Source organism: Cydia amplana, chromosome 4 (genome assembly GCF_948474715.1).
Source record: "Cydia amplana chromosome 4, ilCydAmpl1.1, whole genome shotgun sequence".
NCBI classification, from domain to species: domain Eukaryota; kingdom Metazoa; phylum Arthropoda; class Insecta; order Lepidoptera; family Tortricidae; genus Cydia; species Cydia amplana.
The window spans coordinates 6,124,631-6,151,840 of NC_086072.1; the positions used below are offsets into that span (position 1 = coordinate 6,124,631).

At 36.9% G+C, this 27,210-nt stretch overlaps 1 protein-coding gene across 2 annotated transcripts in view; it reads left to right on the top strand.

The window, feature by feature from the left end:
• The first annotated feature begins 523 nt into the window (after nt 1–523).
• The window catches only part of LOC134663055 (cell adhesion molecule Dscam2-like), a 42,787-nt gene continuing 16,100 nt past the window's right edge, over nt 524–27,210 (top strand). For both annotated transcript variants that reach the window (XM_063519350.1, XM_063519351.1), the window contains exons 1-12: nt 524–590; nt 10,758–10,959; nt 14,861–15,003; nt 15,678–15,860; nt 20,024–20,164; nt 20,407–20,524; nt 20,624–20,837; nt 20,927–21,149; nt 24,023–24,176; nt 24,518–24,669; nt 25,790–25,880; nt 27,033–27,208. In XM_063519350.1, the coding sequence (XP_063375420.1) occupies nt 527–590; nt 10,758–10,959; nt 14,861–15,003; nt 15,678–15,860; nt 20,024–20,164; nt 20,407–20,524; nt 20,624–20,837; nt 20,927–21,149; nt 24,023–24,176; nt 24,518–24,669; nt 25,790–25,880; nt 27,033–27,208 (1,861 nt within the window). In that variant the 5' untranslated portion in view covers nt 524–526. The remainder of the gene's footprint in view (nt 591–10,757; nt 10,960–14,860; nt 15,004–15,677; nt 15,861–20,023; nt 20,165–20,406; nt 20,525–20,623; nt 20,838–20,926; nt 21,150–24,022; nt 24,177–24,517; nt 24,670–25,789; nt 25,881–27,032; nt 27,209–27,210) is intronic.

Here is a 27,210-nt window from a genome sequence, read left to right on the forward strand (position 1 = left end):
TTATTATTATTATATTGCCCGTAGAAAGAAAAAAGTGTCCAATAGCTATAAGTAGTTACACCCATTTTGAATTTCGTTTCTTTTTTTTAATTAACACGCTTTTATTGGTCGACCTGTATGTACTTAACTATGTAATGGAATCTTGCAAGTTAAATTTGATCCACTTCCCGGTTTCCGATTGAGCTGAAACTTTGCATACACATGTAAGTCGGGTGACAATGCAATATTATGGTACCATCGAGCTGATCTGATGATGGAGACAGGAGGTGGCCATAGGAACTCTGTGATGAAATAACGCAACCTAATTGTGTTAGGGGTTTTAGTATTGTCTCGATGAGTATTAGTTGTCTGTCGTAAGAAAAGTACAGTCAGCGATAAATGCTTGTACCAAATATGAAATTTTTGTTAAAAACTTATTGATAAAATGTTTATTATTTTTGCCGTAAATTTACATGAAAAATGTCCAGATCTCCTTTGTTTTAATCGATGTTAATGCAAGCAGTTTGTTTGTCTACAGATGACTCTCATGCGGCGCGATGCGGGCGCAACCTTGCAGCTGCTTTTCGTGGTCCTTTTGTTCACTTCATATCGTAAGTACCTAGATAATTTACACAGTAACTATAACATCACTTCCTTTCTAATTTTATACCCTACGCTACTCATTTTGCCTACGTGAATAAACTATCTTTTATCTTTATCTTTTATTTATTTATTTATGAGAGGGATATTTGATTGGATGCTATTGTCGTGGACGACTTATGATTTCACAGACCGTTATAATGGCATCGAAGGATCCTAATCCCTATGCTTCACTGAATAGGCGACGTTTAGGCATCTATTTATCAGTTTTTTGTTAAATAATACCTTTACTGGTGAAGATATCTCAACACTTATAAATATTTACTTAGTATTATTTATTTGTATTTAGTGCATAATCCAAGTACGATAAAGCTTGACACGTGTACGGTCCCACCTCGATGATTTCATTTAGCTTTAGGGATGTAATATCACTCTGTTAACATGTGATGTAAATGTGACACCAGAACAATACCTCCGCGCGGCTGCCCACAGCCTCCCGACCTTCGTTATTAAGTAGTGATATACCGACTATTAATTTGGCCGACTAGCCGACTAATCGGCGCTCGAATGGCCGATTAGTCGGCCGACTAGTCGGCTAATTGGCCAGATCATTAGTTTGGTCTAAGTTCGGTTCAAATGCACTAAAAAACAATCGTTATTTACCCTTTCGTCGCGCTATTTATCATATAGTAACGCTAAAAAATTAAATAAAAAAATCCTAAGGTTATATTTCACACGGCGACCGCACAATCAGACATAAAAAAGCGACCACAAGGTCAATAATTTCGAACAAAAGTTTTCGTAAGCACCCTTAATAAAAAATTGGGTAAAATAGGTAAAAAGCTTATGAAAATATGTGCTGTTTATTTCTTTTTGCCCTGTTTTTCTGTCACTTATAAAGTGCCGACTAATCGGCCATTTTTTCCGACTAGTCGCCGACTACAAATGAGGCCGAATAGTCGGCTTTCCTGACTAGTCGGTACATCCCTATTATTAAGATAACGTAGGATAAAGCTCAACTCCCGCCTCCCCACTGTTCTTTATTTCAATGTCGACGTTTCCCCTCATTTTGTTACAAGTACGAAGATTGTTACCTTTATTTTTCATGTTCGTGTTTTTATTTGGAACCTCGTCATGACTTTGATTAAAGTAGGTTGGAGTGGAAAGGAAAAAACATATAAAATTGATTCGTTGCGTCTTTGAGAGCGGAGATAAATAAGAGTGTCGTGGGTAAGGGGAGATACCTGATTATTTGTGCGGAATGTATTTACTTTCTAAAGCGCCACGCTGAGAAATTAACTCATCAAGACGTTATTTATTTATGAGTATTAAAGTATTGATACATGTTTAATTGTCCTCATATGTATATCGCAAATCGGCCAATCGGATGCAGATTAAAACGAAAACACTTCCCGTCAAACTAATTTAGACAAGAAACTCAAGATTGAAGAATTGATTGATTGAAGATTGAGTATAAATTCGAATAAATTCAAGATAGCTACCTACAGGAAAATAATACGTAGAAATAACAATTTTATTGCTTTAAATAAAACAGTAGACTGTTAATATGTTTCCTACAAACCCAAGTCTCTTTATTCATTTTCCTTCTTGGTTCCATTAGAATGGAGAAAATTAGATAAAGAGCATTTGGGTATAAAGCAGGAAACATAATAAAATTGTCGGCCTTTTCAGACTGGGGTTGATATATGGAGTAAGTATACATATATACAATATATACAAGTATGTATATATATTAGTATTTTAATCTCATTATGTAAATATGTAAAAATCTTGACTTGTAAAACAACAAATTTTACCAATAAATAAATAAATCCATCAATCAATACATATATAAACTAGCGACCCGCCCCGGCTTCGCACGGGTTAACAAATTATACATAAACCTTCCTCATGAATCACTCTATCTATTAAAAAACCGCATCAAAATCCGTTGCGTAGTTTTAAAGATCTAAGCATACATACAGACAGACAGACAGCGGGAAGCTACTTTGTTTTATACTATGTAGTGATATATATGTATGGAAACTTTGTCTCTTATTAACGAATATTTTACATCTACGTCAAATATAAGCTAATACTCGCAAATATCGATTCTATCTTAATAAAAGAGTTTTAGAAAAAATCGACGGGGCGCGAAGTTTTACAGTTGAACTAGATACATAGATGACAATTGTGCGGTAGCATATAATTGCCAAATTTACGTCAATTTATGCCACAATTGACGAAGACGTACCGCACGATCAATATTAACTGTCAAATTAAAAGTACGATTGTTTCTTAGGGTAACATTCCATTTCTGACCGCAGCAACACTACTGGTGCTGAACGCGCCACTGTTACTGTCAATTTCCATAGTAAAATGAACAGTAGTGCAGCTGCGGTTGGAAATGGACTGTCACCTTTAAACTTCTCTCTAAAATAATTTACTCATTGATCTTAACCTTACATATTCTCTTTGTCACTGCACTTACTTTTTGTGAGCATCCGCTAGATGGCGTTGGCGTAGAACCTACTAGAAGCATGCTCGCCCCAATGGACTCATTGTAAAGTGAAACAGAAACTAATTCCCCAACAACCGCCAACAAACTTAACCGGATTACACGACAGAGGACAATTCTGCGCCCGCCCCCGCCCCACCGCATCAAACTTTTATCAACTTTTACTCGTGCGCGTCTAGCCGCGGGCCAGTACTGGAACACATCTGGCATATATCCTCAGGTCTTAAGCCTTGTTTACACATTAAATAGTATCAGGCTATATACACTTGCAATTGCTAATTGTGGTTTTAAGATAATAATGAGCGTTGAGGCGTGCAGCTTTCAAAGCAATACTTTTCTGATATGTGGCAATATCAAGGATCATGCCTTTTGCAATTCGACATAATTGCCTGAATAATTTGTCGTCATGTAACATGTTATTGTCCGGCCGTGTAAGACATCGCCACTTATTGCAAAATATAGAAGACACATCATTTGTTGCTTTCTAAAACTTTATAAGTGAATAAGCCCCCAAGGATTCAATTAACTCGACAGACAGCAGGATGCAGAACAGCTGCCTAAACGAAGCTCGAAGTAGGCCGTGCTTTTTTTGTGAAACGAGTCCTAACTCCACTTGTGTTGTTTGAGACTTTAAGTGGCTTAAAGTTAGCGTTGTTTTGCAAAGTATCCCTCGGCCTTCCACCCCCAGTACTACACACGACGGCTATTGTCTGCAAACACTTAAGTTTTATTTATTTTAAAAGCACCCAGCAACAAAGCAAATAAAAATAACAATGAAACAGATAGAAAAAGACCCAACTCCGCTCCGGCAAAACATACTTTACTTCATTGTGCTCCCCCCCAGCCTTCAGCGTGATACAATCTCTCTGCTCGATTGTTTGTCTGCATTACAGTATTAAATTTATCCGTCTGGGATTTAGCGCATGTTATACTCAGGTTAAATAGTTTTTATTTCTGTTCTGTTCCAGTGTTTTTATTTCATTTTACTTGCATTTCTTTTTGTTTTGCCAACCGGGAGCGCTGTACTGAGGCCAGTGCGAACGTACACTGATATCAGAATGATATCCGGGGCCTTATTCGACAAGCAACGTTTGACGTATCGTGTTGAACTTCCGTTGAATCTGGACAATCCTGTGTCAAAATTTGACATTAGCAATCCACAGTTAGGTGACAACCAGACCCCATTATAAACCTTAAAGTAGTAATATAACAAAGTGGATATTTGTTGAATTATTGGTTGTACCAAATGATATTATCCGCACTTGATGAACATGCGATTCATTCAACTGTTGAATTGAAGTGGACGCGAAATCTGACAGTTGTACATGTCGAGTAGGGGCCCTGAATTATGACATTTAGTTATTGTGTGTACGAGTGAAATGCACGATAGCTGAATGGCATCATTCAGATAATGTCAGTGTACGTTCGAATTGGTCTGTCAGATTATTAAAATAAATCAAATTTTAACAGTTTTCTCGTGTTACGACCAAGGACCGGAAAACCCCTCTTTACGCTTAATCCTATCCATTCGGTAACCCAATCAATTCGGTTACCTTATCATTCGGTAACCCTATCATACTGTTACCTGATTGTAACGGTAAGCTTATTGAAACGGTAACCTTAACCGTTAACCGAGTTAATCTCAAAACCCCATCGCGTTAGGGTTTTTGTTAGGGGTTTTTAACCGGTTTTTATTCAGTTATGGTAACCTTTATTATCGGTTGCTTATTGGTTTGCTACATTCGTATTTAGTGATGTGCCGTCAGTCAAATACTAAGAAAAATTGTTAATAATAAATTAACTACATATTTTATAATAGTTTATTTTGTTATTTTTGTCAATTTTCTTAATTTTGCTTATTTTAATGTTCTTGTTTATTTTACTTATTTTGTTTATTTTTTTATTTTGTTTATTTTACTTATTTCATTTATTTTATTTGTTATTAATTTTGTTAATTTTATTAATTTTATTTATTGTATTTATTGTATATATTGTATTTATTGTATTAATTTTAGTTTATTTACTTTATTTATTTAATTTATTTTATTTACTTTATTTACTTTATTTATTTTATTTATTTTATTTACTTTATTTACTTTATTTACTTTATTTACTTTATTTACTTTATTTACTTTATTTACTTTATTTACTTTATTTACTTTATTTACTTTATTTACTTTATTTACTTTATTTACTTTATTTACTTTATTTACTTTATTTACTTTATTTACTTTATTTACTTTATTTACTTTATTTACTTTATTTACTTTATTTACTTTATTTATTTTATTTATTTTATTTATTTCTTTAATTTTATTAATTTTGGTTATTAAACATAACCTAACCATTGTTCATTAATTTTTGTCATAAGCATTTATTTATTTAATTTTATTGTTAAACATTTTTTTTACTCTATTAAACATTTAGAAGACCTGACGTATTTTCCTTTAGGTATATAGTTAAATGTTCCCAAGTTTTAATTCAGGCGTTCTGGGTTTCTGGCTTATATTGATATAGCTTGCATTTTTATACTACATACGTACATTACTACTTAATTCCTTTTACTCTTTCGGGTTTAAAAAAATCCCGTGAATTGGAGAAGAAAGTTTTGTTGGAATGTAAAAAGCATACTAAGTCTCAAGTCTCAGAGTTGGACTAAAAATAACTTGAATAAGAAGAAGAATAAGAACATACATTTTATTCTTATTCCAATCGATTTGAATAAGAATAATTCTTACACTCGTTATTTTAGAATAAAATAAAAGTTAATAAATCATGTCACTTTTATTTTATTAAATGAAAAATAAAAAACGGAATATTTATTCCAGGTGTAGGATTATTCTAAATAACGTTTTATTCAATTAGAATGTTAACTATAGATAGATAGTAAAATGAATGTTCGGTATTAAAACCTTCTCCGTTTAGTTATATTGATTTTATACATTTAAAACATTGACATATTAAAAGAGTGTGACTTTTCTATTTAGATTTGCACCAAAAACATGTATTCTTTATTAATAAATAAGAAACAACGATGATACGTGTTTAAATATACAATACATAATCCACTTCAATTTCACCCCTCTTTTCAATGGTCGGATTGATTTGAATTTTTTTTTAGCGTAAAAGATTTTATTGTGATAGATAGGTACATTTTTTGAAGTCTTCGAAACGGTGATGATAATTTTATAATGAAGCTACATATAAAGTAAACTGCGAAATTATAATTATGATGGTTCAATGTATATTTCTTTGCGTATTAAGTATGTATGTATTTTGTTTATGATTCCTATCAGCCTTGAGGTCATACGTGTGCTATCTCTTTCACACCTACGGAAAGTGAATGAGATAGTAAATTACTGCAGGTAAGAAAAGAGTCCTACGCTTATCACTAGATTTGCAGAAAGTTGCAGGCGTGTTTCCACTTGAGACCGTCATTTATTACTCATTGGTAATAACAATAGGATTAAGTCGTGGCGTGGTGAATTCTTTGTCAGCATTTGCTAAACACGTGCGGCAAGCGTTGTGTCAAACGATATTAATATCTGTTAATTTCCGTCTAAATAATAAATGCAAATTTTAAATATCAGAAGAACTTTTAAAAACACCATAAGTCTTGGTAGTAACTCGGACACTGAAACCACATACTAAACATAATTCGAAAACAGAAAATAAACATGAGTATTTTCCCCATTTGTTCCTGCCCAACGTGACCGCCGCGATACATGAGGCGGGGACATATGGGAATGATTTAAATGAAGCGCCTATTCCCATCTGTGCCCGGCGGGGAGAAATAGGAATACACCATATCGAGCCATTCCTTATCCTACCTTTAAAAACATCTTTCTTAGGGTTCCGTACCCAAAGGGTATAAACGGGACCCTATTACTAAGACTCCGCTGTCCATCTGTCTATCACCAGGCTGTATCTCATGAACCATGATAGCTAGGCAGTTGAAATTTTCACAAATAATGAATTTCTATTGTTGCTATTACAACAAATACTAAAAACAGCATATAATAAATATCTAAGTGGGGCTCCCATACAACAAACGTTATTTTTTTGTTGGTTTTTGCGTAATGGTGCGGAACCCTTCCTGCGCTAGTCAGACTCGCACATGGCCGGTTTTTTTTATTCATAGCAGCTGAATTGTACCTGATGATTTAGATCACATTAAAAGAAATACGGGTATCGTCCAATACCAAGACTATGCGGCAGTAAATTAAATTTGTAAGATTTTATTGCATAAAATCAGGTATAAATTAGACAAGAAACATAGTAGTTTCTTGTCTAATTTACTTCTATCTATACGTAACGCCTATACGGCACCCAGACTGCATGTTTAATCTAGGAATATTATTTAGAATATAAAATCATGATCTTGGGGCACGGCAGTGCCCCCGCCAAGTCGAGCGCGAAGCAAACACTGCCGTACCATCCTTTACTGGAACCATTTCGCCGCATTTTCAGGCCCCTATTTGAGAACCTCTGGATAAGACCAGAACGCAGAAATTTTCGTCATCCAGTAAGTTATAATCACATACTTAAAATCCAATTTCAAGTCTGTAGGTCATTTAGTTCCGAAGTTAAGCGAAAGCAAAGTTTCGCATTTATGACACTCATTCACTCATGATCATCAGAATAGAACTAGTACTTCCCATAAACTCAGAGAGCTGAAATTTGGTACAGAGTTAGGGTTTAATGGCCACATAAAGGGTACACCTAAAAATATTGCAATATCACTCACGTTTTAAAGATCTAAGAACTGCATAAGTAAGTTTGTAATCCCATATAAATATATGATATTACAAATTTACTGTTGCAGTTCATAAATGAAGATATATTTAGTTATGATATGTGTATACATAGTATGGGTATGAGTACCCGAAAAGAAGGACTGCCTACAAAAAGAGATGAGATCCCTTAAAAAAACATTACATGTAAAAAGGTGCAAGTCTCGCAACGCTTTTACTACAAAAAAGTTTTGAGATGTAATGTGAAACCAAGTCGGTTATTTCAATCAGTGCCAGGGGGTATTAAAACCGTATCAATAAGATATCTTTAATTTGTAATACATATAATGACTTGGCAATCGCACATAATGCTTTACTCGTACCGTACTCGTAAATATGTGTAATGCTCAAACTGCAATTAGCGCTAGCGTTATGTTCAATTAGAATTATTTTAATAGGTGACGATGATCCTTTTGCCATTATGCAGCCGTGCGATGGCCAAGTCATTATACGTATTACAAATTAAAGATATCTTATTGATACGGTTTTAACACCCCCTGGCACTGATTAAAATAACCGACTTGGTTTCACATTACATCTCAAAACTTTTTTGTAGTAAAAGCGTTGCGAGACTTGCACCTTTTTACATGTAATGTTTTTGATGGGATTACATTTATTTGATTAAGAATTATTCTTATTCAATTTTTTCACATACTAATTATTTCCAATCAAATTTATTTAAATAATTTTGACGGGAATAAAATCAACATGATTTTATTCTTAGGAATTCTTATTTAAATAATGATTTTATTCTTGAATGACCAACACTGCTTACTAAGTATGTATGTATCTATTTAATTTAAACAAAACTATTTCACCTAGCAATGTTATAAATACCCAATAAATATAATGAATTCTGGTATTAATGAAAGATTTGAAGTATTAAAATAAGTTTATTTATCACTGCTATAGATATATATTTTCTGATCGCTGCATTAAGCGGTACAAGGTAAATTACGGCTTTTAGCTCATACAAACTCACCGCATATGAAAACATTTTAAACTAAAGTCTATTTTTTTATTCGGTAGACTAAAATGACATTTCATAGTATGAATGAACATCATGTGTCATTTCATTTCATACTGTGAAATGTCATTTTAGTCTACCGGATAAAGAATAGACTTTAATTGCTTATTATAAAATAAGCTCGTAATAACTAGTACATATGTCATTTGTTAACAATGGTAAAATATCTACCACAATCCACTAGCGCATGTATCTTTATCACAAAGTGATTTTTTTTAATCACTCTATCTCTATTCTCTGGAATCTAAAGATAAATTATACCTAACTATGTACCAGTAAAATTACTAGTTAGGTAAAAATTTTTCTTTAAATCAGTCTTTAATCTGTAGGTACATACCAAGTGTGAACCCGAAAATAAAAATAATAATCTAAGTAGCATAAAATATAACTATGTAAATAATAGCAGATATTACTAGGATAGGATGTTGTTTACTTGCAACCCCTTTTCTAAACATTTCTAAACTAGAATTGCTCCGAAACACAACAATAGGAACACACAGGTATAAAGATAAACAAAGGAATAACCACGCTGCCTGCGGCTGTCGCTCCAAAATAATACTGTAATCGCTCACTTATGTTTTCAACTTTAGCTTAAGGACTCAAAGTGCAATATTGTTTGAATTGACAATAAGCGAAGTTACCGGCAAAAAAACTTGTTTGTGCTGGAGGCTTCATAGACCGCCCATGCCAACCACGGTTATTCAATAATGAGTTGAATTTAAGTCTGCGTAAAGATTACAATCGTTTGAACTGGTTCAAAACCTTATTATGAGGTAACAGAATCGACTGGGTTTTTATTTCGGTTACCGGTAACAGGGGTTAACTCGATCTGATACGGTTACCGAATCAAAGTGTTACCTTATCAGACGGTTACCGTTATGGTAGGGGTTTTTATAACCACTTCTAAAATAACCCTATGAAAAACCCCGGTTAAGGTAACCGGTTCCGGTCCCTGGTTACGACGTTGATATGACTCGCAGTACATGTTGCGCGCTCAAATAAAGTGCGAGCGAGATGCGTAATGAACCGAATGCAGATTTTATTTTGCGTGTAAGTAGATAACACATAAATTCTTTATTCACGTGCCTTCTGTGTCACATATTCCTGTCTATGCAGGCCGCATGGCAACATAATTTTATGGTTATTTTTGGTTTGCAACAATCGCAACTGGTCACGGTTAGTTTCTTTCCGTATTTCAAAACGTAGTTTCAAATGCGCAGTCTGACCGCGGTATTCGGAAAACAAGATCCGTTCTAGACTAGAGAACGATACGATATGTACTAGATACGTTGTAGTTTAGATTTCAACTAGTTTTCTTTTGGAGCTCAATTCGGGCAACAAATGGCACTATCGTAATAATATCTCGTGGAAATCGTTCAAGAGTATCTCCAGAATCGCACAAATATCAAATTTGACAGGCAAGAACTTAAACATATCGTTGTCGTATCTTGGTGATGTCTAATAGACATCTAATAGATGTCTAGTTCAAAATCCGAATCGGGCCCTGAGTTGTACTGCGCTTAGGGCAACATGTAAATTCAATTCTAATGTTTGAATGTTTTTTATCATTTTAATCGATCTTGTTACATAACAGTAAAATACTACGAGCTAGTTTTTAGAACGCTGCGCTGTGCAAGTATTTCTCAAATCAAGAGTATACCGACTTATAATGGAACCCGTAAGAGATCTGCTCAAAAAAACGGCTCGCTGTAAATAAGTACATAGTTAGTTGGTTAATAAGTTTGTGTGTGTGTACCTACAACATTAGTTGTAAGATTAAAATGTGTCACTAACGAAATTTATCCTTTGTTAGTTTTGAATCAATTTTATTTCTTAACAGGCGGAGCAGCAGAGGACAGAGAGGAGCAAACAGAAAGCTCGGAGCCGCGTCTAGCGCCGTGGTTCACGAGTGAGCCGCCTTCGCGCGCTGTGTTCGCATCGGGCGCGGGCGCGCGGCTGCTGTGCGCGGCACGCGGTGAACCCGCGCCCGCCATCACGTGGACCACTGAAGATGGTCAGGAGCTGCTCTCCGATCAGCACAGGTACCAGTTTTAACAAATCAAGCATCTCATTAATGAGCTATATTCCTAAAAGTTGTCAGCTTTGTATTCTCCAAAGATCGCAACTTGCCTGCTTTTTGGTGTCTCTCGTTTTAACTAACGATAACAAATACACTGTTATTACCGTAACTTTACAACTTATATTTACATTTATGTGCACGCATTATTTAGGTACAATATAATACGTGCACAGCAGTATTGATTTATGCACTGGCAGTCGATCCTGCTATCATGAAATTCATGAATCACATCAGTATCATGTTATATAATATCCTAACCTAATATTGCGTAAATATATTTCATCAGTTAGGTACTTATCTGTATACCTATGTACTTATGAGACCTATATCACATAGGTACAATTTTTTCTTTAATGTCGAAATCATAACTTTAATGGTTTGTGCACTTGTAGAGTCAAGGAAAATTCCTTGACTGTACAACCATTAAAGTTTACACACTACTCATACTCGTCCCCATTGAACGTGCGACCAGCCTAAGGGTATTGGTTCATGTTTAATAATCCCGATTTGGAGGAGGCCGAGGGCAGCCTGCTGTGAAATCGTGCAAATGCCGATCCACATTACCAGTACCCGAGCGGACGCACGCCGAATCGCCGATCATCGCCTTTCAATCACCAGCAAATTAAATACCGACCGTCGCAAGGTAAAATAACTAAGGCCACAAAGCCACGTTAAACGGATGGAAATTTAGATTAAAAGAAAACTCACTTGCCACGCTCACCGCTGAATTAATCTTGTTTTAAATTGATTCATTATCTCCCTGGAGTGCCGTCGCTTGAATTATAACGGTATTAAAACCCTCGTCTCCGACACTTATCAATTAGGCTAAGGGCACAGGATTGTGTTATGCACGATGCCTCTAACAACCGCTAACGTGGTCGGACCAAACTCTGAAGAGGGGCCTTCCCCCTCTTGCTTTCATCTGCCACAGATTCCGGTTCGAGATAATGCTTTGTACGATGTAAAACAAAGAATTAGAATTCCTATATGTACTGAAATAATAATAAATGTTGTCTGCATTATAAGTAACGAATACATCAGTTTCATGTTTAAAGTGTGTGTACTGTTATAGCAGCAGAAAACGTGAACTATTTTATAGTGCGGAATTAAGCTAACGTGCTTACATTTTTAGTCCTAACTTTTGAGCTAGTTCGCCAACCAGCAACCACCAACTACTTAGTATGAATTTACGAGAAGCTTATTTCATAGTAAGTAATTAAGGGTTATTCTTGTGAGAAGGAACTTTCTTTCCCCTCAACATGTTTCCACACGAAGATTTTGAAAAGGAAGAGTGCTGATGTGTTAGTTTACGCCAAGATCGGAAGATCAGCGCTAGAAGTCGCCAGCAACATGGTGAGATGGGACCATTTCGTGACACTTTATTTTCACTATGTTCTTTTTGTGTACTTATGTCTATTCTCTGTGTTTTTGCGAATAAACTATTCTATTATATTCTAAGAGAAAGAGTGTAGTAGGGGTAGTTAGTTGTTATGCCTATAGATAGCGTCAAGAACTCTTAATACATAAATTTAATTCTATGATTTAACATGTAACCTGCCCCATTTATCACATCACACAATAAGGTGTTCTACTTACTGATTACTGGCACAATTTATTTAACCACTGGGCATATTAACGCCCACGCACACTCAGAGAAGCCATGCAATAAAACAGTAGCCCTGAGCTCGTTACACAGCCCCCCCCCCCATCCATTTTCATAGATCCCTGAAGAAAATTTGATTCTTATGATAATTATTAACGGTGTATCGACATCGTACACAATAACAGATTTTTCATCAAAGGAACCCAATTTGATGTCGAGCGTAATATTGAAATTACCTGCTGTATAATATATTTGTATTCTCTCCAAGGAACGCTTTGAGGCGAGATTCACGTTTATCCGACTTCAAATATTAAATGGGATTTCTCTTTTTCATGATGTTGACCTATATCCTATATAATATATGTACCTACTTATTTTATGAAGTACATACTCGTAAATACCTATTCATTAGTAGGTTTAACATCATGCTTTTTAGAATAAAATAATCAGTACCTAGGTATTATAAAATTTCCAGACCTTGCTTTTATTTTATTTTTTATTATTCTTCCTGATAAGATTGATTTGACTAATTGGCTGACAAAACCAGCTTCGCAGCTATCATATCAAACGATATCATTCCAACCATTACAAACCGCAATAGGTTGAAACGCTCTGGAGAACCAGTTTAAAAGATTTCTCAGCTTACGCGTAGCTAATACAGGCTTCGAACTCACATTTTCACTGGTTATAATCCGCTGACTCGCATTGGTTTGGTTAGCAAATGAAATACGGCTATGAACATAGCCCGCTCGTACCGTTGGGTACAGTGTCGGACGACAAGCGGTGCTAATGAAGGCAATTTTTCGCAACCGGAGGAGTTATAATTAAACGTAATGAGGGAAATCATAATTTGTCCGTGTAATTACCCGCACTGACGAGCGTCTGTGCCCCCGGGGGTAGCTATTGCTGGGCGGTGGGCGGTACGCCCTCAAGGTAAATTCCTGAATGGGCATTTGCCTTTTTGGACATATAATTAATAGCGCTAAATCGAATTAAAAGGCCTATTCCTCGAATTTAAAAAAGCGGCCAAGTGCGAGTCGGATTCGCCCATGAAGGGTTCCGTATTTAGGCGATTTATGACGTATTAAAAAAAAACTACTTACTAGATCTCGTTCAAACCAATTTTCGGTGGAAGTTTGCATGGTAATGTACATCATATATTTTTTTTACTTTTATCATTCTCTTATTTTAGAAGTTACAGGGGGGGGGGGGGGACACATTTTACCACTTTGGAAGTGTCTCTCGCGCAAACTATTCAGTTTAGAAAAAAATGATATGAGAAAGCTCAATATCATTTTTGAAGACCTATCCATAGATACCCCACACGTATGGGTTTGATGAAAAAAAAAATTGAGTTTCAGTTCTAAGTATGGGGAACCCCCAAAATTTATTGTTTTTTTTTTCTATTTTTGTGTGAAAATCTTAATGCGGTTCACAGAATACATCTACTTACCAAGTTTCAACAGTATAGTTCTTATAGTTTCGGAGAAAAGTGGCTGTGACATACGGACGGACAGACAGACAGACAGACAGACAGACATGACGAATCTATAAGGGTTCCGTTTTTTGTCATTTGGCTACGGAACCCTAAAAATGAGAATTTGTGATGTGCACCTCGCTGACACTGATTTCTGGTAGCTACGCACGGGTAAGATAATAGACAATAAAACATCAAAACATAATAAATGTAATATAAAATAAATTAAGATGCTATTTTTTAAATTTTGATATGCCTTGAAAGAATCAGAATTAATTGTAATCAAATTATGTAGGTAGTAAAAGTGTAGCAGTAGCCGCGTGGGTAAAGCTCTTTAATGTCCATAAATGAAAAGAAACACGAACAAATGTAGATATTAATTAGGGACGCTTTTTTTTGTTTTGTGACTTAATTTTTAGGACGATGTTTTGATCGCTAATTGGACTATATTATATGTAGAAAACAAATGAAAATTAGATACCTCATATAATTTCGCTTGGGTCGTTATGTTTGCTTATGTTATTTAACGACCCGATCACAGGAATATAGCTATTTGGGTTTGATTACATTGGCAACAAATTTGATAGTATTGTATGTATATACTTTGTAGGTATTATATGATTATTTGTGTGAGCCAGAACAATTGTAAAGTAAATAAATAAGCCTAAAGTTATAGTCAGATCCGAATTTAGAGAGTGGGAATGAAATTCGATATGTAAATCTGTCTATCTGAAACAAACAGAAGTAAAAAAAAAATAACCTTTTACATGTGTTTGTGAATAGGCGAGTGTACAACAACGGCAGCCTTGAGATAGCCCCTACGCCGACGGGCACCAGCGTCGGCGGTAATGGGGCCAGCGTGGTTCGCTGTCGCGCCAGTAACGCGCACGGCGTGGCGCTTTCCGCGCCAGTCACACTTCTGCCCGGTTAGTCTCAACATTTATGAATACTACTCACTACTAGATGGAGTATAAATATGTGTAAGACAAACTAGCCGTTCCATTAGCGCTCGCATACTAAGTTTAGTACGTGACCGCTACCGCTCATGTCAATTGCGTTTGCCATGACAGCTAACGTGGATGTAAGACGCATCGGGCAAAACGCTTATATCAAATTGTACCTTGTTTCCTTACTGTTGGAAAGAAGACTACGTTGTCGGCACTAGTGTGATTGTTTCGTTGTCACGCTAATACTTAGATCAATTGCTCTTTGCGTCTGTCACTCTTCCGTCCGATCAGCCTTATCTCAAATACTTACTTACCTATCTATTTTCACCTTACTTTTGCCGCAAGTAATAAATTAAGCTTGGCACTTTCCACGCCCGGCAAGGTCTTGGCTATACGGCCAGTCAAAACAAATGGATATCATATTTTACGTTTCTAAATAATAAAATAGAACATCTAATTTAATAAGAAATTAGAAAATGATATAGTGATCAATATTGGAGCGAGTGACATTGATATAAGTTTTGTTTTCAAAATTGCCAATGTCACCTTGTTCTGCTACGATGTTTATTCAATCTTGTTTCTAGCTTGCCCTTTTGTGTCGTAATTAGTAATTTGATCAGGGATATAATTTATCACATTTTTCTATCGTTCAGTGGCCGATGACAGCTGGGAGGCGGTGGTGACGGCATGGCCAGCGGCCGTGGGCGGTGTAGCCATGTTAACTTGTGGCGTAGCCGACCTAAGCAGTCCGGGGGATGAAGATGAGGGCGATGAGGTGGAGGTCGCGCTCTGGTACCATGGAGAACGCGTCATCGACGTGCCACCACCTACACCAGGTTTGCATAAGATAGTAGCTCTTTAATTTGTCACTTATTACTGGTATGTAGTGGTCAGTGGCGACGACCTTGTAGCCTTTCTACCAGGTAGCGTGGTCAAATCTATAAATAAAAAGAAAAAAGGGCAAAAGCTGGAGGTTCTGTTATGGTACCATAAAGAAGGTGTCATCGACTCCTGTACTCTCATCACCATGAGTTGTATGCGGCCTTAAGGCTAGCGATTGCGTCAACTCAAAAGCAGTACATCTCGCTTGCACCAATGTGAGTACGAGGAAGATGCATTGTGAGTTAGTTTTACGCAGTCGCTAGCCAATATGTCAATGTCAAACTCGTGGCAATGACTAATGATACAGGTTTGTACTACTTTTACAGTAAAACCGAATTACTGTAAATATGATGTGCATTGACAGTAAAAAAGTGCTTCTTACTAGGCCTACTAGATTTTTTTTCGATTTGAATAAATCTTTATACTTATCATAGAATCGGTTGAGAATTTGACAGAGTATAGTGGAACTTATATTTTGTGGTACTCTGACCTGATCTCCATGATAGGTGTAGGTGTAGGGTCAGTTGTCGAACATTGAAACAATCGTACACAGTGAAACTTTGCGATATCTCGGAAACTAGGTGTTATCAGCTAGTGCCGTCTGTCAAGCAAGGGCAGGCTCAAGGACCCCCAGCACCTCCCCAATACGCGAGCGCGCCTCGGAGAAGGACCACGTTGCTACGAGCGTTATTGTGAATTCGTGTGACAAAAGTAATATTTTTCATTTATGTTTAGCAATTTTTTACCAAGATATAGAGTCTAGTTTGGCGTTATTTAATTTTTTGTTGTGTTCTATGTGTATTAAAGTTACTTTGGAGCTAAATATTTTTAAATTTCTTTCACTCTTTGGTGCAGTTTTTTTTTAATTGTTTCAAAAAATACCCCCTAGTCTCACAATGAAACATATTTATGTAGTAAACAATAAAACATGATGTTCACTGAACACCAGTATTAGTACACAATGAAACAAACTCATTATTTTTTTAATTAATTAAAGACTATGTGCGAAATTTGTGAAACTAAAATACCATGAAAATTGATAATAATTTGTCTATCATATGACAAAATATAAGATACTTAACTTTAAAAATGACTGAGATAGAATAGTTTATATGTTGAATGTTTCATTGATGGCAAGGTTAAGGTCACATGTCTAACATTGAAACAGTCGTTTATAATCACTATGTTGCAAGAAAGTGTATGATATCAAGCATGGAGATGCTTAAAACCCTCCCGCGTCCACCTAGTTGGCAATCATGCTCCGTGGACATAAAAGGCGCCTTTCTCGCAGCATGCCGTAAGTGCCGACCAGATTTTCGATTCACAATGAAACTTAAGGTGTGCGTACAATGAAACAAGTCTTTCGCTTTTAGATATTTCAGCAATCTTATAACGATTCCATATTTTGGAAACCTTTTAAATAACAAATTTCAGCCTACCACTATTTTCTCCTTTCCTTTCTCATTAATTGATTGAAAGGATGTATGTATTAATGTAACTTATTTATTACAACGTTTCAATGTTTATTAAGGATGTTTCATGGTAGACTATATATATTACATCTGTTTCACTGTAAAAATTAGAGTGTTTCATTGAAAACATGCACAAGTACACAATGAAACAAAACTCATTTTTCAAAAAAAGCTTTATAATACAGAAACTGTTAAAAATAAGTAGAAACCAAGAACGCCATATGATAGCCAAATAAATTGTTTATCTTCATACGAAATATCACACTCATAACTTTAATAAAAACACCAGAGATAGGAAGGCTTAAACTTTTAGTGTTACATTGATCAACAACTAACCCTATACATATGCCAAAATATATGTAGGTACCTATTATATTCAAGCTCAAACTATTCTGCAAGCAAAGCGGTCTACAGTTATTGGACAGTTCAGTGCAATTCAATACATAGATTAACGGAAACATAAATTGCACGATGGCTAACGAAATTGGATAGGTATTTTCATCATGTTCATGTTACACCTCGAATACCCCACATTATATTGCCTGCAACTGTGCAGTATGCGTAAAAAAGACGACAAAAATTCACATAAAAATTAACCAGTCATATAGGACCAAAAAATGTATTTTTCTCAAACATGCAATGAAATGTCGTCGCTCCGGGCGTTATATCAGGCTTCGAAGTATCACGTTTAGGGCGGAGCAACTCCAGAGAACGGTAAAGGAATTTCATACGAAATTGAAGGCCTAGGCCGGGAAGTAATTTTTTTTTTAATTCTAATGTAAACATGGGGTCTATGTCCATGAACAGACTAAACAGCCGAATTATAGTTTGTCAAAGGACTGTCCTATTTCAAACATAGATAGAAAGAATCATACTAGCTTTGTCTTTCACTAGTATTAGCACCCAAAAGAAAAGGATAAGTATAGTTTTTTGTGTTCTTATTTACTGCCAATTTGGTTTGACCAGCTATATATATATTTTTTTATATTTTTGGTGAATGAATGGTTATCGGACCAAAATATCCGTGTTAACGCCTGTTATACACGAACGTACTGATATTAAGAATACAAATCTGTATGATTCAATGTGTTGATGAATAAATTTAAAATTTTGTCTATACGTAAGTCACCAGAGACCATAGACAATATTTAAAATCCTCTGCATTTATTTTATTTATAGAAATTGAGATTCTTATTTTCAGATTGTGTATAATGACCCTAATAAGGTCTATTCGAACACTACACACGCGAAATACGGACGACTTCCGTAAAAAAAAAACAATTATGGCGGGATTGGAAGGAAAATTAAAAAACTTTTGTTGTGAAGTTGGATTTTTATTATAAAGATTATAAATTTGTTTTTTTGAGTGGTGTATTTTTTTATTTCATTGCATGTTTGAGAAAAGCACTATACATGCCTAGCCGTGAAAAGGTCTTGCCGGCTTCGTATCACTATCCGGCCGGCAAGCCCTTCTTTCCCGGCGTCTGCAGTAATGTACTATTCTTCATTCATTATAAAGTACAAGCATTGGGATTACAGAGAGCGAAGTCTTGGCAGCTGTGTTACATTTAATTAGGCTGGCTCGTTAGAAGTATAACAACGGGTCCGTTGAACTAGCAAAGCCAAAAAAACGTCTTAATTAAAAGCTCATGTTCGGGCTAACTAGTTAGGTAGTTCTTGTGGTTATCTGCGGACAAGTAGTATTAATTAAGGCCATATCTCACAGAGGCGTATATCTGAGAGGGTAGCTAGTTGTGTATTCCTGTCCCTTACCAAGCTTTAGAACCAGTTTAACTGGTTAGTCGGGGTCCGTATATAAGCGTAATCATAGAGCACGTTATACTGATTTGGTCGATGTGAATGCTCGCCACCGGTCGATGAGAAAGGAAATAGTAGGCCAGGGCAAGCGCGTATATCACGCCACGTGAATGATGGCGCCGTGCGTCTCTTGATTGATTAAAACGCTTATGGTACTGTCTTCTACCATTTGATAAGTTACTCTTATTCAATTATCGTCTTATGGGCTTTTATCTTAACAATGATTTCTTGTAGAAGATTTCTTGATTTATATGGAAAATGAGTGCATTATTTCTGCGATATCAAGGGATATAAAAAAAAACTTCACCTCCAACATGCATGCTGGATAATTTGAAGCTTGCGTAGTTCCACCTCAATTATTTTTAATCATAGTTTATTTTTAGTTATTTAGGTATGTATATCCTGTCAAAGTCATCATCTTCCTCGCGTTGTCCCGGCATTTTTGCCACGGCTCATAGGAGCCTGGGGTCCGCTTGGCAACTAATCCCAGTAATTGGCGTGGGCACTAGTTTTTACGAAAGCGACTGCCATCTGACCTTCCAACCCAGAGGGTAAACTAGGCCCGTATTGGGATTAGTCCGGTTTCCTCACGATGTTTTCCTTCACCGAAAAGCGACTGGTAAATATCAAACCTGGTATCAGATCTGGTATATCCTGTCAAAGTAGCGAATCTAAAGTTAGAATACTTACTAATATTGGGTAAAGTGGGTAAACTATATTAAAATATAGTTGTTCATTATGAACTTCAAGCCACTATTTTTGTTATGGGCCAACAATTACAACATGTGTGATAATCTGATGGTGTATGATGTAAATATGATGTGCAGAAACGCGATACCTGTCAGCGGGAAACACGCTCCTAATACGTAGCGTAACAGAACGAGATGCTGGTACCTATGGCTGTCTAGCGCGCCACCGCGCCACGCGCCGCTCTCGACGAGCGCGCCCTGCCGAGCTACGAGTGTCACGTTAGTACCTACAACTGCATATTTATTGCTAAGTCAAGAAACGCGACATCTGTCAGCGGGTTTTACGCTACTGATAGTGACGGAAGACGCCGGATGGATATCGCACGAAAGGCACTTCGATTCCAATAACCTAGTTACATTTTATCCATTTTTAAGATATAATAGTCAAGCAGTGATACTCTTACGTTGTTTCTAACCACCAGCGTTTGCTGTATGACTATAACACTGTATGCTGTTGACAGGAGGTGCAACCGGCGCTGTGCCAGCCCCGGCGGCGGCGGCTCGGACTATACGCGCGGCCGCTGGAGCAGCTGCCTGCCTCCCTTGCGCCACTTCGCTTCATCCTGGTCCTCACTACACGTAATATTCAAATCTAACCATTAAATCTATTGTGATCGTAATATTTTTATATAGTTCTCAATTGACATGACATATTTTAAACTTTGTTTAAATACCTAGGTGGTACCGGGAGCGAGAGGGTCGCCTTCAACCGGTAGCAGGAGAAGGCGACACCTGGACTTGGGCGGGCGGTGCAGCGCTATGCGTACGCGCCGCTCGCACGGCAGCTGGTGCTTGGTTGTGCAAGGCTTACAGTGCACTTGGAGACGCCACGGCACGGTTGCGTCTTCTCGTCGATGTCCCTTTGACAATCACATTACACCCCCAGCTTGTGGTACGTTTTGAAATTCCAGTGTTAAAAAGCTAGTGTGTAAAGTGTAACTTCGACAGATTATATTAATAAATATGTACCTACATGGACAGGTGGCTGCCAGCGGAAGCACTGTTAGATTCAACTGCTCAGCGTCAGACGAAGAAGCGGCACTGAGTTGGAGGCACGACGGCGCGCCGGTGGCAGGCGCGGGTGGCGCGGGAACAGCGTCACTTGTGTTGCGCGGTGTGACGCGTGCCGCGCGCGGCGTGTACCAGTGCGAGGCGCGTCGAGGTACTCGCGCGGCACAGGCCAGCGCTGAACTCCGACTTGGAGGTTAGTATCGTAATTTTAATTCATTCAACTATATAACAATGTTCAAGATTCAAACGCAGTTCATCAAACCAGAAGAAGGACGAGCTCTCATGTGCCTTCAAAAGCACGGAAGCGCATAGTTAGTAACCACATAAACCCTACATCCAGCCAAAAATTTACCATGGTCAGATTTTGCTAATTTTATTCCCAATTTGGTAATGTGAGAGTATCTAAGAGCCCTTGAGAGCACAGTACGATAAAAAATGAAGCCACTTATCAACTTGTTGCCGTGTAAAAAGCACTCGACAATCAAGCGCCCGGACGGCTCATGAACGCAATCTCCGTAATGATATCAGCTAGATGAGAGCCCACGGGAGGGAGAGGCAATCGGTTTCGCAATAAAACGGTTTTTTATTTTGAAAAAGAAACCTAATAACTTTTTTAAAAGGAAATAACGTATCGGGGATTTGTAACAAAATTTATATCACTTTATTAGATGGAAACCGACCGAAAAAAGTGATTTTGGTGATGTGGGAGGGGGCGGTCGGGTGTTGTCACTCGATCAATCTCAATGTAGGAGTTGAGGAATCAATCAGGGATCGGCAGGCGGCGAGCGTCGGGCCGGGCTGCAGCGGGCGCCACAAATATTGAACCCGACGTGTCTTTTGTCAAGCTGACAATGCCTTCCTTTGTGCCATTTAAATTAAAGTGGATTCTAGAGATTCTTGCGGCTGCTTCGGTCACTGTCGGCTTACCAATTTTAAAAGTAATTTTCAATTCATCTATGCACTGCACTGATTGAAAACAAATGCTGATATTTTAAAAGGCCTCCACGCACACAGTGTATTTTTTTAAATATTTAATTAGTTATATTTCCAAACCCGTGTCACACTGTATTTGAAGTTATTATCTCACGATTATAACCTTAGCGGCCTTAGTTCCGAGTAGGCATGAATAATGGATTACACCTAATGCAATTGACGCTAAGAGAGTGATGATGGCCCAGGAGAGCTGAGTTGTCACTAAGCGACGATCCCTCCCTTCCTTCATATACACACTGATGTACCTAGTTATGCGTAACATGTACCCCAGGATACGCAAATGCTAACTAATTTCAATGATTTTGATTTTTATTGGTGCGCGTGTAATTTAACGCAGGTAGGTAATTTTTTTGCATAATTTTATTAATAATATAATAATTTTTTGTTTTTTTAAGCGCCATAGGTTTGTGGTATCACCAGTTACCTAACTAAGTATAACTGATTGGCTGAGTCAATTTGGCACTACTTTAGGCGTTTGTATTTACCTTTGTCTATGGTGTACATTATCGTTGCATTACTTATGTAACAACCAGTCCAGTTGGAGTTACAATACTAGCAAGCAAGTGACATAGTTAGGAAACTGCGATTTGAATTTAGTTGTAAAGTGTTCACTTGAGAATCCTTGTGTTAAAGTTAAAACTATCTCTGCCAAGTTAGCTAGTTCGGAGTCAAAAGTTAGAACTATGATAATAAAACGAACATACACAAAGAGAATAGCTTTCTGTTTTAGGGAAATTACGTTCACCCACACATAAATAAACGTATAAATTCATGACGAAGATTTATCACTGTGAGTGGCTTGAGCTAGCTTTGGCATTAACGAGATAGGATGTGAATAAAGGAGACAAGAAATGCACATACAATATGTAAATTTTAAACAATGTGTTTCCTTTCCTGTTTTTTATTCTAGTTTTGTGATAAGTAATGATATTGGGTACATTTTATGGTTATACCAGGGCACTTCAGAAGGACTTTGCTGTGAAGGTGATGAATACATTCTAATTTATTGATTACCAACAAAAAAATAATTTAAAAGGTTGTTAGGTTAGGTGGGTACTTACATCTGGAAAATAATAAAATGTTAACTAGGTCCCTATTTAACTTATTTGGCAATACTATTTAATTTAGGTTTTACTGATACCACCTGTACCTTACTTTCCACAGGCAAATAATACTCATCGAGACAATTCTTACAACCCCAAACACAATTAGACATTGTCATTCGATTTACATATGTACCTATGCAGATATTTCAGCTTCCAAGATTTGACCTACACTAACTAACATACCTACATACTAACAGGGCAAGTAAAAGCTTGTAAAATGGATCGTCTGCAAAGGAGGATGGGCAGATTTGTATGGACACTGGCCAAAGAATAAGCGACATACCATTGGAAAGGTTATTTATATGTAAAACGAGGTGACTTTAGGAAATTTTGGGGATACTTTGATAGTTTTAAAACTGCCACTAAATTATCATTATTCATTATTTTCTCGAACTGTTCGTGTAACAAGTTAGATTATTATACATACTTGTTTACCTACTACTAAAAAATCCGAATAAAAATATGTAACGGCTGAAAAACTGAAATATCGAAGTCGCCCCTGCATTTGAAAGTCACCCCGGTTTACGGTACCTACTCCATTTTTTTGTATGACGAGACTCGTCAAATCTCTGTTTAAAAAGAAATTATGACACAAACAAACATAAGAAAACGAATAAAAAACTAAAATATCGTGACACCAAATCATCCACAATAACAAAACCTTAATGATCTGCCACACAGGAACTTAGTATCGAAAAAAACTATACAGTCACGTTTAAACTCACACTAATTTTAGCGGTGATAACTTTTTTCACACAAAGATTTGGGACTATCTGTCATAGTAAAAGTATTAGAACTTAGAATAAGCTATCCAGTAACATATTGCTTGTCCTTATTGGTCATATAGGCCAATTTGCCCACCCTCCTTTAATTGTACGACGTTTTCTTCGTTCACCGCTAAGTGGCGTTGATCAGTCCACTAACTGTAGTTGGTACAAATTCTCCATCAAGTCAATCCCTCTAACAGAATCAGCACCAGAGCTCCAGTACACATTCATCGAGCAAGCGCTGCGCGCTGGTGGCGATGTGGCGTTGCGCTGCGCGGCCGCCGCTGCGCCACCTCCGCGGATAGCCTGGTTGCTGGACGCTCAACCACTTGCGCACTATCGCGCTCCTCATAGGTATGGAACCATATCTACCTATATTACTAGCATAGAACCAGTTTCTACTCTTAGAAGAAAATATGACTAACTACATAAGTATAATTCTTATACCTGTGTATAAGAACACCAATCGGGCGGTTAAATTCGAAGAAAATTAAGCAGGTTTTCAAAACTTGCAGATAAATTGACTAAGAAATACCTGCTTAGGCACAATGGTTGTCGATTTGCGGAAAATGCCCAGTACAACTTAACTACCTGTTTTATTTAACTGTGCGGTACAATAATGTACTTACTTATAAAGATTCAGATTATTATCTACTCACTTAGAATTTTCAATTTAAAGTGCCTGTTTGTCGCAGATACACAGTCACTGAGGAAACAGGTGCGGGCGGTGAAATAGTTTCGGTGCTGAGACTACGCGCGTTATCTGCCGCGGACGGCGGCCGCTACACTTGCCGTGCTCACAACTCCCGAGGTGCTGCCGAGCACTCAGCACGCCTCAATGTTTATGGTGAGAGCTGAGTTATTCCTACAGAATCACAGATAAGTTAGCAGTCATTAGGCAAACTATGTCACGTGTGCAATTTAACACGACGGAGCACATAAATCACTGTTCTATTTTGCGTACTGGTAAGTGCCGAGCCAATTTCACAAAATATCGTCAAATAAAGGAGACGAGGTAATGGTGTTTTGAAGTAAATACTATATATGCTATATGCGGTGTCTGCTGCGATTGGCAGCCGCTTTATATACCGTGGGCATAACTGTGAGGAACCAATGCCAGCAACTACACTTGCGTCAATTGCATTTACATACATATTAAACTAGAGATGAGATGGAACGGTGAAGTTGATGTAAGGCTGCCAATGGTGTTTGTTGAAATGTTAATGTATGTACCTACTTAATATTATTATTCTCGTACCTATAAATCTTAATGCACTACAGAACACAATATAAATTTTACACATTCTACAGAGTATTCTAACTTACTTCGTGAGTGTGTATCTGCTAATTCTACTTTAGGTACTTTGTTCTCATATGCCATATTATATACAACTCTACGTATGTATGTGGGACGATATAGTTTCATTCGAATAACATAAGTAGAAACCATTTTTTAACCGACAAAAAAAACGGAGGAGGTTCTCAAGTCGACGCGTATTTTTTTTTTAATGCATGACCACGCATAGAGTAGTTCGATTTTGATAATTATTTTTTTATTGGAAAGGGTATACCCCGAAGTTGGTCCCATATAAATTTGGAAAAAAAATCCAACCTTAAGGGTAGGAAAATAGGGGATGATTGATTTTACACCCACCGATTGAAACTAAAAATGGAAAAATAAAAACTTTTTACAAAAAAATAAAACCGACTTCAAAAAGGATGCAATAAAATATTATCCTTTTTGAAGTCTACCAACTGATATGTTTGAAGTCGGTGCCAAGCCAAGTAGTATCAATACCAGTCAAAAATAATCAGCTTTATGACTATAAATCCCATTTTTGACTCGTATTGTTACTACTTGGCTTGGCACCGACTTCAAACATATCAGTTGGTAGACTTCAAAAAGGATAATATTTTATTTCATCCTTTTTGAAGTCGGTTTTTTTTTTATAAAATTCGCATTGCAGGCCCGCCATCCATCCGAGCCGCGGGCCCCGTGCGAGTGGTAGCGGGCGCCAACGCCACCATCTACTGCCCCTACGCTGGATATCCGATCAGGTCCATAGAGGTGCATTCTATAGGATGATTCCTTTTACAAATCACTACACAAATACACTATCACTAGTAGTATTAATAATTATTATAAGTATTGCCATTCAGCAAGGGAATGCTGCCAGCGTCTTTGGCACCATGCCGCGGGGGCCTTATTTTGATTTTATTTAGATTTTATTTAGATTTGCTGGCTATGGACGAGGTCTTGGTGGCTCAGATGGCAGAGCGCTGGAGTATCTATCCAGAGGCCGTGAGTTCAATTCTCACCCAAGACAGTAATTTTTCCACTTTTAAATTTATTCTAAGCTTATTTAGATGTATTTTATTTTAGATTACTTTAGTTTTTAATTTTATTATAAGAAATTTATATTGTCATTTTATAATGAATAAACAATATATGTTATTAACCTTTTAAAAAATCACTAGTTAATTTAAATAACTAAAGTTCACATTTAAATAATAAATAATTCTACACAAGGAATATTTAACTTGGTAACTCACGTATGATAGTTGCTCCTGTACTATAATAGTTTGGGGAAATTTGGACATGAAGCAACGCCGCTCGCTGCTTGACATAATTATGCATAATTATGTAGGTAGGTATTTGATTTACACCTTGCTAGTCTAGTAGAAAATATGTAACTGGCTGATGGTTTCTACATTTTCTACACATTTTATTACGTATCTTCTTTGTCGTGATTATTAAGTAAATATGTAACATGACGATTTTATTGTTTTGTCTAAGTATTACGAGTATATTATTTTTATCTTCAATGTCTATCAATTACAAACTAGAAGTAAATAATTGCATGATGACAACCAACTATTACATATGATTTAAGTTATGAGTGTTATAACTACCTTATTATAGGTTAGACCTCGAAACCCGATAAAAACGGACACTTCATTTTGCCTGTATTTAGATATGCGCTTCATAATTAACAAATAATTCAAACAAATTAAGACAAAACATTTAGTTTCTTATTATATGTGTATAAATATGAATAGATTATAATGTAATAAACGTTTCACAACAATACATGTAATTTTTAGTTAATTCATATACTAGTCACAAAATTATCTGTTGTCTTTCTCTCGCGCCTTTACACAGCACAAATTCATCCTTTGTGGAGTTTGATTTGGCTTTTCCGTTTACAGCGAGGTGTGGTGGTGGCGCGACGGCGAACGGATCGGTGGCGTTGGGCGCGTGTCAGCGCGCAGCGCGGCGTTACGCCTGCGGCCCGCGCTACCCGCCGACCAGGCGGCGTACGCTTGCAGTGTGACCGCGCCCGATGGACAGGTCGCAAGGCGGGAAATCGAGATACAAGTCCGAAGT